The sequence below is a fragment of the Syngnathus floridae genome, chromosome 18 (genome assembly GCF_059516105.1).
Source record: "Syngnathus floridae isolate MCC-2025c chromosome 18, RoL_Sflo_1.0, whole genome shotgun sequence".
Taxonomy (NCBI): Eukaryota; Metazoa; Chordata; class Actinopteri; order Syngnathiformes; family Syngnathidae; genus Syngnathus; species Syngnathus floridae.
The window spans coordinates 10,812,257-10,825,937 of NC_142430.1; the positions used below are offsets into that span (position 1 = coordinate 10,812,257).

At 57.8% G+C, this 13,681-nt stretch overlaps 4 protein-coding genes across 9 annotated transcripts; all 4 read left to right on the forward strand.

The window, feature by feature from the left end:
- Nucleotides 1-59: 59 nt before the first annotated feature.
- Nucleotides 60-2,872, forward strand: grnb (granulin b). 2 transcript variants are annotated; one of them, XM_088360023.1, is made up of 11 exons: nucleotides 60-222; nucleotides 391-469; nucleotides 710-847; nucleotides 928-1,050; nucleotides 1,171-1,275; nucleotides 1,340-1,481; nucleotides 1,585-1,688; nucleotides 1,769-2,035; nucleotides 2,118-2,351; nucleotides 2,425-2,604; nucleotides 2,672-2,872. In XM_088360023.1, the coding sequence occupies exons 2-11, from the start codon at nucleotides 467-469 to the stop codon at nucleotides 2,768-2,770; spliced, it is 1,395 nt and encodes a 464-aa protein (XP_088216149.1). In that variant the 5' UTR covers nucleotides 60-222; nucleotides 391-466; the 3' UTR covers nucleotides 2,771-2,872. The 2 variants fall into 2 exon arrangements, with proteins under 2 accessions (XP_088216149.1, XP_088216150.1); XM_088360024.1 differs by having other exon boundaries at nucleotides 66-222; nucleotides 404-469.
- A 152-nt stretch (nucleotides 2,873-3,024) lies between these two features.
- Nucleotides 3,025-6,125, forward strand: LOC148383057 (uncharacterized). 2 transcript variants are annotated; one of them, XM_088360003.1, is made up of 9 exons: nucleotides 3,025-3,229; nucleotides 3,407-3,557; nucleotides 3,723-3,798; nucleotides 3,882-4,263; nucleotides 4,489-4,915; nucleotides 4,991-5,082; nucleotides 5,164-5,272; nucleotides 5,345-5,445; nucleotides 5,532-6,125. In XM_088360003.1, the coding sequence occupies exons 1-9, from the start codon at nucleotides 3,071-3,073 to the stop codon at nucleotides 5,694-5,696; spliced, it is 1,662 nt and encodes a 553-aa protein (XP_088216129.1). In that variant the 5' UTR covers nucleotides 3,025-3,070; the 3' UTR covers nucleotides 5,697-6,125. The 2 variants fall into 2 exon arrangements, with proteins under 2 accessions (XP_088216129.1, XP_088216128.1); XM_088360002.1 differs by having other exon boundaries at nucleotides 3,407-3,798; nucleotides 4,979-5,082.
- Nucleotides 6,126-6,283: 158 nt separating this feature from the next.
- On the forward strand, nucleotides 6,284-9,570 carry arf2b (ARF GTPase 2b). Its single transcript, XM_088360048.1, has 5 exons — nucleotides 6,284-6,453; nucleotides 7,560-7,717; nucleotides 7,831-7,941; nucleotides 8,011-8,135; nucleotides 8,273-9,570. The coding sequence occupies exons 2-5, from the start codon at nucleotides 7,570-7,572 to the stop codon at nucleotides 8,432-8,434; spliced, it is 546 nt and encodes a 181-aa protein (XP_088216174.1). The 5' UTR covers nucleotides 6,284-6,453; nucleotides 7,560-7,569; the 3' UTR covers nucleotides 8,435-9,570.
- Nucleotides 9,571-10,303: 733 nt separating this feature from the next.
- Nucleotides 10,304-13,604, forward strand: LOC148383059 (growth factor receptor-bound protein 10-like). Of its 4 annotated transcripts, none has more exons than XM_088360012.1 (14): nucleotides 10,304-10,728; nucleotides 10,984-11,092; nucleotides 11,238-11,321; nucleotides 11,392-11,539; nucleotides 11,618-11,739; nucleotides 11,821-11,895; nucleotides 11,972-12,202; nucleotides 12,263-12,361; nucleotides 12,434-12,517; nucleotides 12,588-12,695; nucleotides 12,796-12,841; nucleotides 12,912-12,999; nucleotides 13,067-13,183; nucleotides 13,249-13,604. In XM_088360012.1, exons 1-14 carry the CDS (start codon nucleotides 10,631-10,633, stop codon nucleotides 13,274-13,276), a joined length of 1,437 nt encoding a protein of 478 aa, XP_088216138.1. In that variant the 5' UTR covers nucleotides 10,304-10,630; the 3' UTR covers nucleotides 13,277-13,604. The 4 variants fall into 4 exon arrangements, with proteins under 4 accessions (XP_088216138.1, XP_088216135.1, XP_088216137.1 ...); XM_088360009.1 differs by having other exon boundaries at nucleotides 10,305-10,728; nucleotides 13,067-13,160; XM_088360011.1 differs by having other exon boundaries at nucleotides 10,305-10,728; nucleotides 11,821-11,889; nucleotides 13,067-13,160.
- Nucleotides 13,605-13,681: the final 77 nt, after the last annotated feature.

Below are 13,681 nucleotides of genomic sequence, written 5' to 3' on the forward strand. Positions count from 1 at the left end.
ACAGCAGAATAGAAAACAAGTCCGGAATTTAGAATTTTCTCTTCATTTTCGTGACGTGAAGAAGCCAAAAGCGGCACAGTCACGTGCCGCCCCGGGTCATGTGACCGTGGTTGCGTTCACCCAAAACATCTTTGAGCGAACGACGTTCAAATTAGTCGGCCGCCTTCTACTTTTTCTGTCGTCCCGTTGACTCGCTTCGATTCGGATGTGACCAACGAGCAGGTTAGTAAGAAATGAACCCATTCAAACGCTTCGATAGTTTGTTTGTTCGTTAGCTCGACCGTTAGTCACCTAGCTTTCTATGCTAACTTGCGCCGTTAGCTCCCACTTTGTGGCGACGATCGGTTGACATAACAACAATGTCTTATGAGGCATCTAATGTCCTATTAGTCTCTTTTCTCAGCAAGCGAGTCGACGGCACACATGAGCGTGAGGGAGCATCATTGACGTCGTCAGCTGTCACACAATGGTAAGTCGACGCCCGTGATGTCTGACTCATTGAAGACGTCCTCGGTAGCATCAAAGGTAGGTGCAGGACAGTCATCAGCGAGAGAGAGAGAGAGAGAGAGAGAGAGAGAGAGAGAGAGAGAGAGAGAGAGAGAGAGAGCATGATTCATGATGCGACGTCGGCCCGGACGGTCTGCACTTGGGCAAACAATTCACGGACTGCTCGCCCGCCATCTGACCTATTGTGATTTCCTGGGCACAGGTGTTGTGGTGCGTGTTGGCGGCCAGCCTACTCGGTGCCAGCGTGGCGCTAGTGTGTCCCGACGGCGGCGCCTGCCAGGACGGAAGTACGTGCTGCAAGGACTTTGCAGGACGCTACGGCTGCTGCCCCTTGCCTCGGGTCAGTCCTCTCGCGCCCGTGCCAACGTGTGGCGCCATGACTTTAGCGTGCGCGTGTGTTGCGTGGCGGCGTCGCTGCAGGCCGTATGCTGCTCGGACGGCCTCCATTGTTGTCCGGAAGGCACCGCGTGTGACCTGCAGCATGCCACGTGTAGCAACCAGACGCTGACTCTTCCCTGGAGGAGGTCACTTCCTCCCCAGCAGGTACCAGGGGGAACGAGTGTGCCGCAAAATGGCAGTCATGTTAGCTTCATGCTCATATCTAGAGGGAAAAGCTGTAGACAGGCTAACTCCAAGTTTGAACTTGCTGGGAAAACTGTTCAGAGGACGGCGGCCACGTTGTGCCCGGACGGGCAGTCGGAGTGTCCGGACGCCACCACGTGCTGCCAGCTGCTCGACGGCTCGTGGGGGTGCTGTCCGTTGGCCAAGGTGAGGCGCCGCCCATGCATTTCGTCGGGTGAGCCGCCGACCGACCGACCAACTCCTCCTGCAGGCGGTGTGCTGCGCCGACAAGCTTCACTGTTGCCCCGAGGGGACCGTCTGCGATCTCGCCATCACCAGATGCGTGTCGACCAGCGGTGACTGGCAGCCCCTGATGGACAAGCTGCCCGCCACACCTCGTGTCAGCGCTCCGGGTAGGCTCAATCCATGCGCTGGACTTGCACCATTTGGAGGAAGGAAAAGCTGCGCCGGTGGTTCCCGCTGACCATTGCCATCCCTCCTCCGCCCGCCACGCAGGCACGTCGTCGACGCCGTGTCCTGGTGGGGCAGGCCTCTGTCCCGACACTTTCACTTGCTGCCAACGGCTGGGAGGCGACTACGGCTGCTGCCCAATGCCCGACGTAAGACCGACACAATCAGACCAAATGTGAGCTTTGCGTCCAGCCCGCACTTGCTGTGCGTGCGTGTGTGTCTCGGGCAGGCCACGTGCTGCTCGGACGGCCTTCACTGCTGTCCTCGCGGTACCGCCTGCAACTTAGCCGCCGGCACGTGTGATGTCGCCGCCTCCGTCCTTGCCGCCTCGTCCCCAAAGGCAAAATGCGACGAGGCGCCCGGCGCCGCCCGGCTCGCCGAGACGGCCACCGCGACAGGCGTGACCGCCTGCGATGAGCGCACCGGCTGCCCCAAAGGCGCCAGCTGCTGCTTCATGAAGAGCGCCGGCGAGTGGGGCTGCTGCCCGCTGCCGCAGGTAGTGAAGCGAAGCGGGTCCCCCATGCCAAACCCGGCTTTGTGATGTCCACGTGTGTGTGCGCCGCGCTCTCCGTGCTCAGGCGGTGTGCTGCCAAGACGGCTCCCACTGCTGCCCCGCTGGGCACACGTGCCAAGCAGGGCACGCGTCGTGTTCCCGAGGATTCCCCTGGCTGGCCAAAAGGCCGGCGGCCAAGGCGGCGCCGCGCCCGCCGGCCCTCGCCGACGTCAAGTGCGACAACAAGAGCAGCTGCGCGGCCGGCACTACCTGCTGCAAGTTGCCCAGCGGAGAGTGGGGCTGCTGCCCGCTCCTCAAGGTGCCTTTTTCTGCCATCTGGGCAAAGGCGGCGCAGGCGTGAGTGACGGTGCTTTGCGTCCTCTGCACCGCAGGCCGTGTGCTGCGCCGACCGCGAGCACTGCTGCCCGCAAGGCTACTCGTGCAACATGGAGACGGGAACGTGCGAGAAGCCGGCCGCCGCCGTGCCGTGCAACGCTGCCTCGGCTTGCGGCGAGCGGGAGACGTGCTGCCGGAGCTCCGCTTCAGGTTGGGCCTGCTGCCCCTCCCCCCAGGTGCGTGGTCACTCGGCCCCTCCCGTTTCCTAGAGCGCCAGACTGAGGCCCCGCTGTCGCCCGCCAGGCGGTTTGCTGCGACAACACGGAGCGCTGCTGTCCCGCCCGCCACTCGTGCGGCCCCGGCGGCACCTGCGTCCCGACCTCGCCGGCCGGACTGCTTTGAGCGTCGAGCGTGCCGTCCATGCCCGCTGGCCGCTTCTTCCTTGACAAACGAGTGACCGCAAGTGTTTTTCCATTTCAATAAAATGCGAAAGGTGAGCCTTGACGCGTTTTGTCGCTTTTCTTCATTCAAGAATTGCCACTTAGAAGCTGAGCAAACAGCTGAGCAAAGTGACCACTGCGCCCTTTGCATGTTGCCAGGGAGACCACACACACAGACACACACACACACACACACACACACCTCTGTGTCAGTGGGTGCAGAAAAATGTCAGGGGAGGGGGCTGGCTTTTGAGCATGTCATATGTTGTTTGAGCCAGTGAAAAGCTTTGGGGGGGGGAGGCAGGAAACAACCAGGCGACGTTTGACCCTCAAAGAGACATCCAGAATCTCTGGAAGGACCGGCAGCCCAAAAGCCCGTCTACCGGACCTGCCTGAGAAACACCCGCAGGAGCAACGCCAGGTAAGTGCAGGAAATGGCAAGCGTCCCGAGAACACGTCGCAAAGGTTACGGCGACGCCTTCTATTCGCTGTCCTTGCAAAGACCCAACTTTGCTCGACGTCAACACGGCAGACGGAGTCAGACAGCTGCGGGCTGGCTATTCTTAGCCCAGTCGTTTGTTGTCTGTGTGCTCTTCAGACACGCGGCGACAGCGAGTCAACATCGGGGCGCATGCTGGAGCTGGGCCGCAGGTGGGCCGGCGACGCTCGTCCCTCCCCGGGAACTGCCGAGCTGCCGCCTGAACCTTCCGGTGAACGTGGGCACCCGTCTGTGGTGGCGCAGGCGCAGAGTGAGACGCACAAACACACACACGTTGCCCGCTCTGCATCCCTTCACTCTGTGCGCTCGATGGCTTTCGGCACTGTGGCGCAGGCCGGCCGCTTGCCGCCCCGTGGCGCCCGCACCCGCTCTGCCGCCAAACACTGGGACGAGCATGCGTCTGTTGCGTTGACAGGCGAAGACTTCCAGGAGTTCAGCCCGACGCACGTCCGCCGCTGTGACTCGCGCTTGGGCTTCGTCCGCGCCTTCAGGTGAGTGACGGTACCTGTTTTCTACGTGTGCCAGTTCGGTTGTCTTGACGGGACTAGTCAGCTCGTGCCCTACGTGTGCGCAGGCAAGCGAGTTTCAATGCGGAAGGCCAGGGAGAGCAAGGCATCCGGTGGTTTCGTTCGGCAGACGGAGCGCCCCTGTCGTGCCGTGACGTCATTACCCCGCCCCCCCAATTTAAGGACGCCCCCGACGATGGCGTCGAGTGGTCGCAACTGACCGGCGACCGCCAGTGGGAGCCAAGCGAAAGTGATTGGTCGCAAGTGTCGGCTGCTTTTAGTTCCTCCTCCTCCTCCTCCACCTCCTCCCTGTTGACTCAGTGTGACTACGCCCCCTGGCCAGCAGGCAAAGTCGTTTCCATTTGCCCTCCCGCCACGCATGCCAGCACACGCCACCTGCTGGGCCGGAGTACGAGTGCGCACCAAAACCGAGGCTTCCTCTTGCACCACGTCAGCTAAAACGCACGCACACCAAAGACAAACAAACAAACAAATAAACAAACACACAAAAGTCCCACTCACGTAAACTATGCACACACTCAACTGCAAGACACCCACCAAAGTGACACACAGATTGGAACGCACAGAGCGAGCGCAAACGTATACGACACGTGGACACGCGCAACGCACAAGCCATCCAAAAGTCACAATCCTGTGCACTTTTGTGTCATGCAGAAGCTGCGGCCCATCATGGGTCTGTACCGAGAGGGTCGCAAGTACGACGTCTTGCGTCCCATCCACAGCGGCGCCTCCGGGACGGTGCCCGCCGTGTACTGGGTGAGCCCCTGGCGGACGGAGGCGGCCGACGAGGACCGAGGCGACCCGGAGGCGGAAGGCCGACCCACGTCTCTGCGAGATGAGACCGCTTGGGACTCGGACGTGGACATTTACGTGGGGGAGGAGGACGGCGATTACGAAGGGGACTGTGAGGACGAGGTTGACGAGGAGGCGTCAGCCCCTGTGGCGGCGGCGGCGGCCCCTGCGGCGGAGGCGCCTGCGCAATACCTCCGAGCCTTGCTGGATGTTTTCCCTGTTTTGCGGAGAGGCCAGTGGACAGGAGGCGCTCCGGGGCTCACTGACGGCCAGCGTCAACACCTCCCAGGTGCTCACTCACACATTTGCTACATTTACTGTCACTACAAACCAAAAGTGACGCTACTGAAAGGTGTGTCACCAGGTGCGGCCCTCGGGGACGCCCACACGCGGACCCCCGAGCCGCGGGACGAACCCCCCTCCTGCTTCAGCAGCTCCTCACAGGCCTCACTAAAGGTCTGCCTGCGCCCGTCTGCATGTGTCGTTGCCCGCTGTGCGTCCGGGCGCATCCATTTTAATGCGGAACGCCCCCTCCAGGACTCTGAGCGTTCGTCGGATGACGGGAGCTCAGGCGTCTTCTCCTCCGGCGGGGGTCACGAGGAGAGTTGGGGGCGGGCATGGGAGCCCCCCTCGCGCCGATTTGAAGGTGATGCCGTCCAACGCTAGGCGACGGCGGAATGTGCCTCAAGCGTTACCTTTGCTCATTTGACCCCGTCAGGTGTGCACATTTGGATCGAGGACGCTCGGGGGCGGCGCCTGAAAATTCGGGAACGGCGGTGGGTCCGAGTCGGACACGTGGCTGTCGGAATCGGCCGGCAGGTGCGGTGACACGGGTTACTGGCGGTCGCCGTCCGTAGATGGTTACCGTACGTCCCTCCTGACATCACTTCCTCTCTTCCAATCAGATGTCGGCGAGCGCCTTCACCTTGGAGATGCCAGACAGGAAGTCGGTGTGCTTCCGGCGGCAGATCGGCGAGTCTCATCTGCGCCTCCGCTGCGTGGACGCGCCCGACTCATGTCCGCGATGGACGTGGCGAGTTCAGGACGGCAACCTACAAGTCCGCCAATGACCGAACTCATCGAAAGCCGCCTGAACTTTTGCCCCGGGTCGTTCCGGCACAAAAGGAGCAAATGCTAACTTCCTTTGCCTCTCGTAGCCAATCAAGCAAGAGCAAGTTACTTTTTAGTCACCTCGCATGTGTCGGCAATGGCGACTAAAGTTTGTTTCAACGTTGGGTGACCACTGTCTTTGACATAAACTGAAGGTTTTGCCTTCCGTCCCATTGGCACGCAAGCAAACAACGAGTGAGCTTCAGGCCAGGCCTCCTGAGCTACAAAGCGTTCAACAAGATTTTCCACTCATGATCGTATGTATGGGGGGGGTGATTGTGTAAGACATTTATAATTTATAATAATACTATAAACTATGTTAATGTATTCTGAATTTTTTTTTGTGCTATCAGGCCAAAAGAAAATAAAAATTGTTTTGGTTAATAAAATAGTTGTGTGTGTGTGTGTGTGTGTGTCTGTGTGTGTCTGTGTGTGTCTGTGTGTGCGTCTGTGTGTGTGCGTGTGTGTGCGCGCGCGCACACGCGCGCTGTATACTTCCGCGACATTTTGTGCAACATCCCATACGCGCTGCGATTGGACGCCACCGTCGGGGAGGCGGGAAAAGAGTGACGGTCTGCCTTGCTGCAATTGGCTTACAGCTGCTAGTAGGACGCACTGGAGCGCCGGCTTCCACCCGCTTGCGCAAGACGCCATTTTGGAGTAACGGCCAATCTAACGGAAGATACGCGTAAGCTCCGCAAGCGAGCCTTTGACCAGGTAAATCTTCTCTGAATCCAACGGCGGATCCCCACGGCACCTCCGTTGTGAGATATGTCGGCGCATCCGAGCGCAGCCTTTCAGTCGTGGCTTTGACGCGCGGTGACGCTCGTCTCGGCGCTGCTGTGACGCGGCATTTAGCGGCTAAGCTAGCACAGAGCTGGCTCCTAACAGGCCGATCTGATAACGTTCCTATCGGAAGCCCCCCTTCGCCCACCATTATCGTTTCGCTCAAGCCACCAGCTCCTTAATGAAATGACCCCGTTTTAAAAGCACGGCGATTGTGATGCCTTTTGATAATGACGCCCGTGTTAGTGTAGCTAATGCCTAAGGGCTAACGTATCCGCCCTAGGCGATGCTAACTGTAGCGGGGCGAGCGAGCGAATGCCCGACAACTTCATCTCTTCCTAATGCACCTTCTCTAGAGGCCAATCGCCCGCACTTGTTTGGCTTTTGCTTCCGTTATATTCAAGGGGGGGACCCTATTGTCGCGGCTGAGCTTTGCCTCAAGTCACGTTCAATGTCCGACTGTGGAGCAGCAGGCCGCCAAGCGATTAGTCAGCTTCGCACCGCTTCGCTTTGACGCCCATCGGGAACGACAAACGTCGGACTTGAACAGCACAAATGCGTCACGTTGACATTGGTCGGCCACGTTGACGTTTTGTTGGATGACGGCGGGCGGGCGGCAGTGCCATGCCGGCAGCACGATGAGCGAAGGGCCAATCCAGTGGGATTCCCCTATCGGCAGTCCTCAAGAAGGCTGCTGCTATTATTCTTCTTCTTATTATTATTCAGTCGCGCGTTACCTGCTCGCGAATCACATTTGAGCGTGCTGTGTGTGGTTAAATTTGCCATCGTAAACACTCCACAAGTCCCGTTCGACAGAAGCTTAAAGAAAATGCAAGAAAGAGTGTGAACCTGGGGACGGAAACTAGGATCAGTCTCTTGTACCCGGTGGCATCACTAGCAGCACAGAGGCAAATCGGGCGAAAGGCGTACACGATCGCTCCCCCGCCCAAAGTGGAGTTCAAAGGATGGTCCGCCGTATTACATGTGGCATCTCGTGAGCCTTCCTCACAACCCGCGTGCTGTGCTTCTCCCGGCAGCGTCGTCGCCATGGGCAACATATTTGCTACCGTCTTTAAGGGCCTCTTTGGCAAGAAGGAGATGAGGATCCTCATGGTGGGCCTGGACGCCGCGGGGAAGACCACCATCCTTTACAAGCTCAAGCTGGGAGAAATTGTCACCACCATTCCCACCATCGGTACGTCTCGCCGCCTGCCCGCCCGCCCGAGACCCTGCGCTTGGAACTGCCGCCGAGTCTTTCCTCAAAGTGAGCTGTTGCTGTGCGCGCCTCTGCCACCTTGTCACCTGCAGGTTTCAACGTGGAGACAGTGGAATATAAGAACATCAGTTTTACCGTGTGGGACGTGGGCGGTCAGGACAAAATCCGTCCGCTGTGGCGCCACTACTTCCAAAACACCCAAGGTGAGCCCATCGACGGCGCACATCCGCCGGAGCGAGCGAGCGCTCACTGACGTGCGGGCGTGTGCATAGGTCTGATCTTCGTGGTGGACAGTAACGACCGGGAGCGCGTCAACGAGGCCCGCGAGGAGCTGTCGCGTATGCTGTCGGAGGACGAGCTCCGAGAAGCCGTCCTGCTGGTCTTTGCCAACAAACAGGTGTGAAAAAGCGCAGCGCGAAACCAACGCGGCCTCCGAGGCCTCTTATCCGTACGGAGGCCGCGACGTAATTAGATTGACGTGTGCCTTTGCCCCTCACTCACCCTCCCTCCCTCCCTCCCTCCCTCCCTCCGCAGGACCTCCCCAACGCCATGAACGCCGCCGAGATCACAGACAAGCTGGGCCTGCACTCGCTGCGCCAGCGCAGCTGGTACATCCAGGCCACGTGCGCCACCAGCGGGGATGGCCTCTACGAGGGCCTCGACTGGCTCTCCAACCAGCTCAAGAACCAGAAATGAGCGCTCCTCTTCTTCTTTCTTTGTTCTCTTTCCGCTCACCGCGCCGGCGCCCCGTCTGACACCTGACCCCCCCCTCCCCCTCCCACACACATACACACGTTGTAGGGGTGCGCTGCGGGTTAGGATGGGAATAACAGTGGCGCGCCTTTGGTGCCCGTTGGACTCCCCAACCTCCCTCTCAGCCTGCACTCTCCCTTCCTCCCCTCTTCCTCCTCAGAGGAAGCATGGTTTTCAAAGCCCCACCCCTCCCTCCCTCCCTCACTGTATTCAATGCCTGATTGCTAGATGTCATTTCACCCCGTATGAAGCGTTTAACCTGTATCAGGTCAGAGTTCAAAGCCCCCCCTTGCCCCCCCCCCCCCCCCCCCCACTTCCCCATCAATCATGAAAATCATGCTGTCTCTGCAATCACGCCCCACCCACCCACCCCCCAGCACAAGGCGCGTTTGTGGCAGGAGTCAACAAGACTGTGATGAGCTTCATTGTCAACATTTGAAAGCAACTTCTCTTTTTCTTGTTCTTCTCGTTCTTCCTGTCACGCAATTCTATTTGTACTTTTGACTGCGCAACCAAACAAAAGCGTCCCGGCAGTTTGGACACAAACAAACAAACAAAAACAAGAAAAGGACAAAAAATGTGTCCACCAGCCAGCATGTTTTCAGGTCTAGCGGTCGCCGTTTGGTGTGGATGAAGGATTTTGGCATCGGGTGAGGCCGGCGGGTGGTGGAGTCGGCTCGGCTGGGCTCAGCTGGGCTCAGGTCTGTTTGGGGAGCTTTTGAGGCGAGACCTCGTCGCCCCGTCCCGCTATAATGATTGTAAATGTATCAGGTGTTTGTGTGGGCTTTGCTCAACAAATACAAACATGATTTGGTCCAGGAAAAAAAAAGAAAGAAACGCCATGACGTGGTCACGCACCGCAAATGTCGCTCCAACGGGTTGTGTATCAAACCGGGCCGCCAGGTGGCGCCAAAGAAGCGTCAACGAGATTGCAAATGTTAATTTGGGCCACAGTCCGCGTTTTCATTTCTCGTCGGAATAAATGTTTATTTGTACAACACTCAGCTTTTCATTTCATCTTACTTTCATTCTTATGTCTCCTCGAATGATGGTTTTGTTTGATTAAATGTTTAACGTTATTTTCTCTCCATTGGTCAAAAGTCATTTGATTCTAACGTTTTAATTCAAGTTCACTCTAATAAATGCTTATTTGTGTAACAAAATGATTAGTTTATTAAAATTAGCTATTCATGTCTGTTAGCACAGGATCTTTTTTTCCTCTGGCTAAGGGGCGGCATGTAATATCTAATAAAATGCACTTTTTTTTTTTTTTACAATGGTTACATTTGTTATTGTACTTTGGTTTCAGCCGGATTTCATGACATCTGATAATATTGACCGTACAACTCAGTAACTCTTACAGTTATTTTTAAACATTTTCTAATACTTAATTGCCTGTCAAACGGCATGCCATGATATACATACCATTAATCGGTAAGACCTTTTAACTTTTCTATTCATTTGTAGAACTTTTCATGTGAATTCAAGCATTTGTACAGCAAGTTCATCTCAAGTTGTTCATCAATGCTCATTTGTTTAAATGACTAAGTGTTCCTTTGTAGAAGTTGCTAGATTTGAAAGTCTTTTCTTGTTTAAGAGGTTCATCTATGTAGTTCTTGGTAGAATTTAATTGTAATTAAAATGTTGATTATCATAAATATTCAGACAACAGTGGCTCCAATCCTTTTTTTATAACCTTAAAAATTCATGAAATTTTTTTTAAATGATCACTTTTTGTTCTGTCAGTAGATTGGTCGTCACGTGATCACCTGGCTCCTCCCCCCGCAGCCGGCCAAAGGTGTGGGCGGGCGTGACGTCATCGTCGTCATAATGACTGGCAGCTGAGCGGCGGCCTGGGAACGACAGGTCGCGCACGCCACAGGGCCGCCGCCGGCGAGTCGCCACGGAGAGACAAATGCCGTCACGCGCTGTGTCTACTCTACTCTACTCTACTCTACTCTACTCTACTCTACTCTACTCTACTCTACTCTACTCTACTCTGTGTTGTTTGTCAGTTTGTGTTTGTGGCTTTGCGTCGCCGTCAGGTGAAAAGGGGCGCCAAGCGAGTGGACGCTGGCGGCCAGTTGTCTTCGGAAACGCGAAAGGGAGATAGGAGAGCCGCGCCGCTTTGAGACGGACATGTGGCAAAAAGAAAGTTTGGGCGACGACGTCACCCGTCTGAAAGTGCGCCGTTCCCAAGCAATCAGCATCGCTAGCTGGACTTCCGTCAACAGCAGGTGCGTCATGACGTCACCAACAAGCACTGCATGGCCTCCGCCGCGGACTCCATTGGGTGCCACGTGGCGACTGCTTCCGACTTATCCACGTCCATTTTTGGGGTTGACATGAGTAGCAGTTGTTTTTTGTCTGTCTACACGAGCACTACTGATAACCAGTCCACTTTGCGCCTATGTAGCATAGCTTTTGTGGCTACGTGTACGCTGGCATTGTTTGTTGACACAGAGTGACACGGGTTTGCCTTTCTCTCGCAGGAGCGACGGGAGCCAGGGTTTCTCATCATCTGCGCCATGCGTCCCGAACCCCTTCCCGGAGCTGTGCGGCCCCTCCGGCTCTCCCGTGGCCACGGTCGGCGACAAAGACGTGAGTCGGCCGCACGCGTCCTTCCTCGCTCATTGCCGTTTGACCTTGCGCGTCATCGGTCTTAAGGGATGCTCGCAAGCATTCGCACGCACATGCGCTCCTCCGGCCGATGGTCACGCCCGCATGCATGTCTTTGATGGGGCAGCAGCGGCGGCAGCGGCGGCGTTCCTTCCAAGCGAGCGAACGGAGCCCCCAAAGTCCGAACTGGAGCCAGCTGAGCGACGGCAACGTGAGCGCAGACGGAAAAGTAAGTTCTGACGCGCTCAGGACTTAGTTTGTCCATTTGCGGCTGTCGTCAGCCACTGAAGGTTTTCAGCGAGGACGAGCACGGCCGCTGGCTTCTCGTGAATGCCGGCGCCACGGCCATGGACGTTTGTATCATGATGGCGGGCTGCGGCGAGCGGGCGAACTTGGCCCTGACGGAGGTCCATCCTGCACTCGGCTTCGGTAACGCGCACGCACACGCGCGCTTCCGATGGCGGGCGGGCGGGCGAGCGTATGAGCCAAGGCGCGTCACCCCCACAGAGAGGTGCCTGGAGGACCACGAGGCGGTGCTGGAGGTTCAGGCCGGCTGGGCTGTCAAGGCCGACGCCAGGCTCGTCTTCTGCAAGAATTTCGCCAAGTACGAGTTCTTCCGGAAGCCCGCGGTAAGAACGCCGTCCCTGGCATGCTTAGCTAAGCGATTGACGGGCGCGCTACCATCGGCTCACGTGACGTCTTGCCCTCAGCTTTTCTTCCCGGACGGCATGATCGCAGACGGCGGCAGCGGCGGCAAAGCCGTGACGTCGCGACAGCTGGTGCAGGTGGCAGCGCACGACGCAGCGTCACCTCTCGCGCCGGCCCCCCGATGACTCTGTCCCGACGCCCCCCCCCATGCAGGACCTGGTCCGTCAGGGCTCGTGTCCCGACATCTGCGGCTTCCTGCACGTGAAGGAGTGCGGGCGCAAGTCGTGGAAGCGGGCTCACTTCCTGCTGCGCCGTTCGGGTCTGTACCGCTCGTCCAAGGAGCCGCGCCAGCTGCATTACGTGGCCGACCTCGGCCACGTCTACAACGTGGTCAACGCTCGCAAAGTTTACGGTGCACCGCAAGACTTTTGCTTCGCCCTAGCGGTCGGTCACCTTTGCGCTAGCCAAACCTGAATGGGACTTGAGCTGTGTGCATGCGTACAGCCCTCAGGTAGTCCGGTCCGCCTTCAGCACGTGAAGATGCTGTGCGCTGACAGCGAGCAGACCAGAACCTGCTGGACCTCGGCCTTGCGCTTATTCAAGGTGGGATTCTGATGCTTTTGATCGGTCGGCGTGACCCGCGTCTGACCCGCTTTCTGGGCGTCTCTGCGTCAGTATGGGAAGCAGCTGCAGTGTAACTTCCAACAGTCCAGGTGGGCCCGACAAAGTTTAGATGGAATGAAACTGACGGATGGCAGAGTGAGCACGCACGCACGCACGCATTCATGTGCACACACACACACACACACCAATGAAGATGACTCTGCAGGCCAAGTCGCAGGCCAACCTGGTGGGCAGGGACTCTTCAGCATGTTCCGCAGACAGAGTCGTCGAGACACCGAGCGAGGCGGATTTCGTGGAGCAACAAGCGTTTTGGGTGAGGAGCAGGCGCGCCAGGTCGTTGCTACAATGTCGGCTGTGAGGAGTCACGCTCATCGTGCTCTGACCTGTTTTTTTTGGGGGGGGTGGCTTGTCAGCGTGGGGAAGCCCTGCGCCGCAGCCTGCCCGACCTGAACTGGGCCCGTAAGTCGCCGACGTCTCCTTGCCGCCGCTTTTGGCACCCGAGGTGACCGTTTGTTCCCCGGCTTGTCAGCGCTCCACGCCGGCCAGCCGTGGTTCGGTGGCGCCGTGACAAGAAAGGGAGCGCAGACGCTGATGGAGAAGCAGGGCCTGGTGGACGGGTGAGCCCGGCTGATGGCTGTCTTTGTGCGTTTGCACCTTTTTGGCGTGTTTGTTTTCTTTGCGCAGGACGTTCCTGATCCGGGGCAGCCAGCAGCACGCCCGCTGCTTCGTGTTGTCGTTGTGTTTCCAGCTGAAGACTGAACACTTTCTGGTCATCCCGGTGGGTGAGCGCCTGCCTCTCACGTGTGTTGCTGCCTGCCTGCCTGCGTGCGTGCGTGCGTGCGTGCTAACAGCGTGTGCGTTTCCAGTGCGAGGAGGGCGGGCGGCAGTATCTGACGATGGACGACGGCGCGACTCTGTTCACGGACCTGACGCAGCTGGTGGATTTCCACCAGATCAACAAAGGCATCCTGCCCGTCTGCCTCAAGCACCCGTGCATACTTTGAACTGCCTCGCCCTGCCCGGCCTGACCCTTCCCCAAACAGATGGCCGGACGGGGGCTTCTGTGGCGCCACCAGCCGGGTCACGTGACCGACGGAGAGCCTTCCTCCACGTCAGCAGGAAAGTAGACGACCTCGGCGACGTGCGTCCTCTTTCCGCTTGAGCGCATTTGGGAATGCCTTTTTGCAAGCGAATTTTGTTCAATAAAACATTTTGCACAAAAGATGATTGGCCAGCCTCATGGCTTTCGAGCAAGTGATCAGGTATTGATGAGATGGCGCCATCGTATCGGGCGGGCAC

Excerpts from the sequence above, each read along its gene's own strand:
- grnb (XM_088360023.1), top strand. Across the intron at positions 1,051-1,170 it reads GGTCACTTCCTCCCCAGCAG|AGGACGGCGGCCACGTTGTG; the intron begins GTACCAGGGGGA and ends AAAACTGTTCAG. Across the intron at positions 2,605-2,671 it reads CCTGCTGCCCCTCCCCCCAG|GCGGTTTGCTGCGACAACAC; the intron begins GTGCGTGGTCAC and ends GTCGCCCGCCAG.
- arf2b (XM_088360048.1), top strand. The coding sequence starts at position 7,570 with ATGGGCAACATATTTGCTACCGTCTTTAAGGGCCTCTTTGGCAAGAAG. Across the intron at positions 7,718-7,830 it reads CACCACCATTCCCACCATCG|GTTTCAACGTGGAGACAGTG; the intron begins GTACGTCTCGCC and ends TGTCACCTGCAG. Across the intron at positions 7,942-8,010 it reads CTACTTCCAAAACACCCAAG|GTCTGATCTTCGTGGTGGAC; the intron begins GTGAGCCCATCG and ends GCGTGTGCATAG.
- LOC148383059 (XM_088360009.1), top strand. The coding sequence starts at position 10,631 with ATGTGGCAAAAAGAAAGTTTGGGCGACGACGTCACCCGTCTGAAAGTG. Across the intron at positions 11,093-11,237 it reads CCACGGTCGGCGACAAAGAC|CAGCGGCGGCAGCGGCGGCG; the intron begins GTGAGTCGGCCG and ends TTGATGGGGCAG. Across the intron at positions 12,842-12,911 it reads GCCCGACCTGAACTGGGCCC|CGCTCCACGCCGGCCAGCCG; the intron begins GTAAGTCGCCGA and ends CCGGCTTGTCAG.
- LOC148383057 (XM_088360002.1), top strand. The coding sequence starts at position 3,071 with ATGTTGTTTGAGCCAGTGAAAAGCTTTGGGGGGGGGAGGCAGGAAACA. Across the intron at positions 4,916-4,978 it reads CCAGCGTCAACACCTCCCAG|GTGTGTCACCAGGTGCGGCC; the intron begins GTGCTCACTCAC and ends CGCTACTGAAAG. Across the intron at positions 5,273-5,344 it reads CCCCTCGCGCCGATTTGAAG|GTGTGCACATTTGGATCGAG; the intron begins GTGATGCCGTCC and ends TGACCCCGTCAG.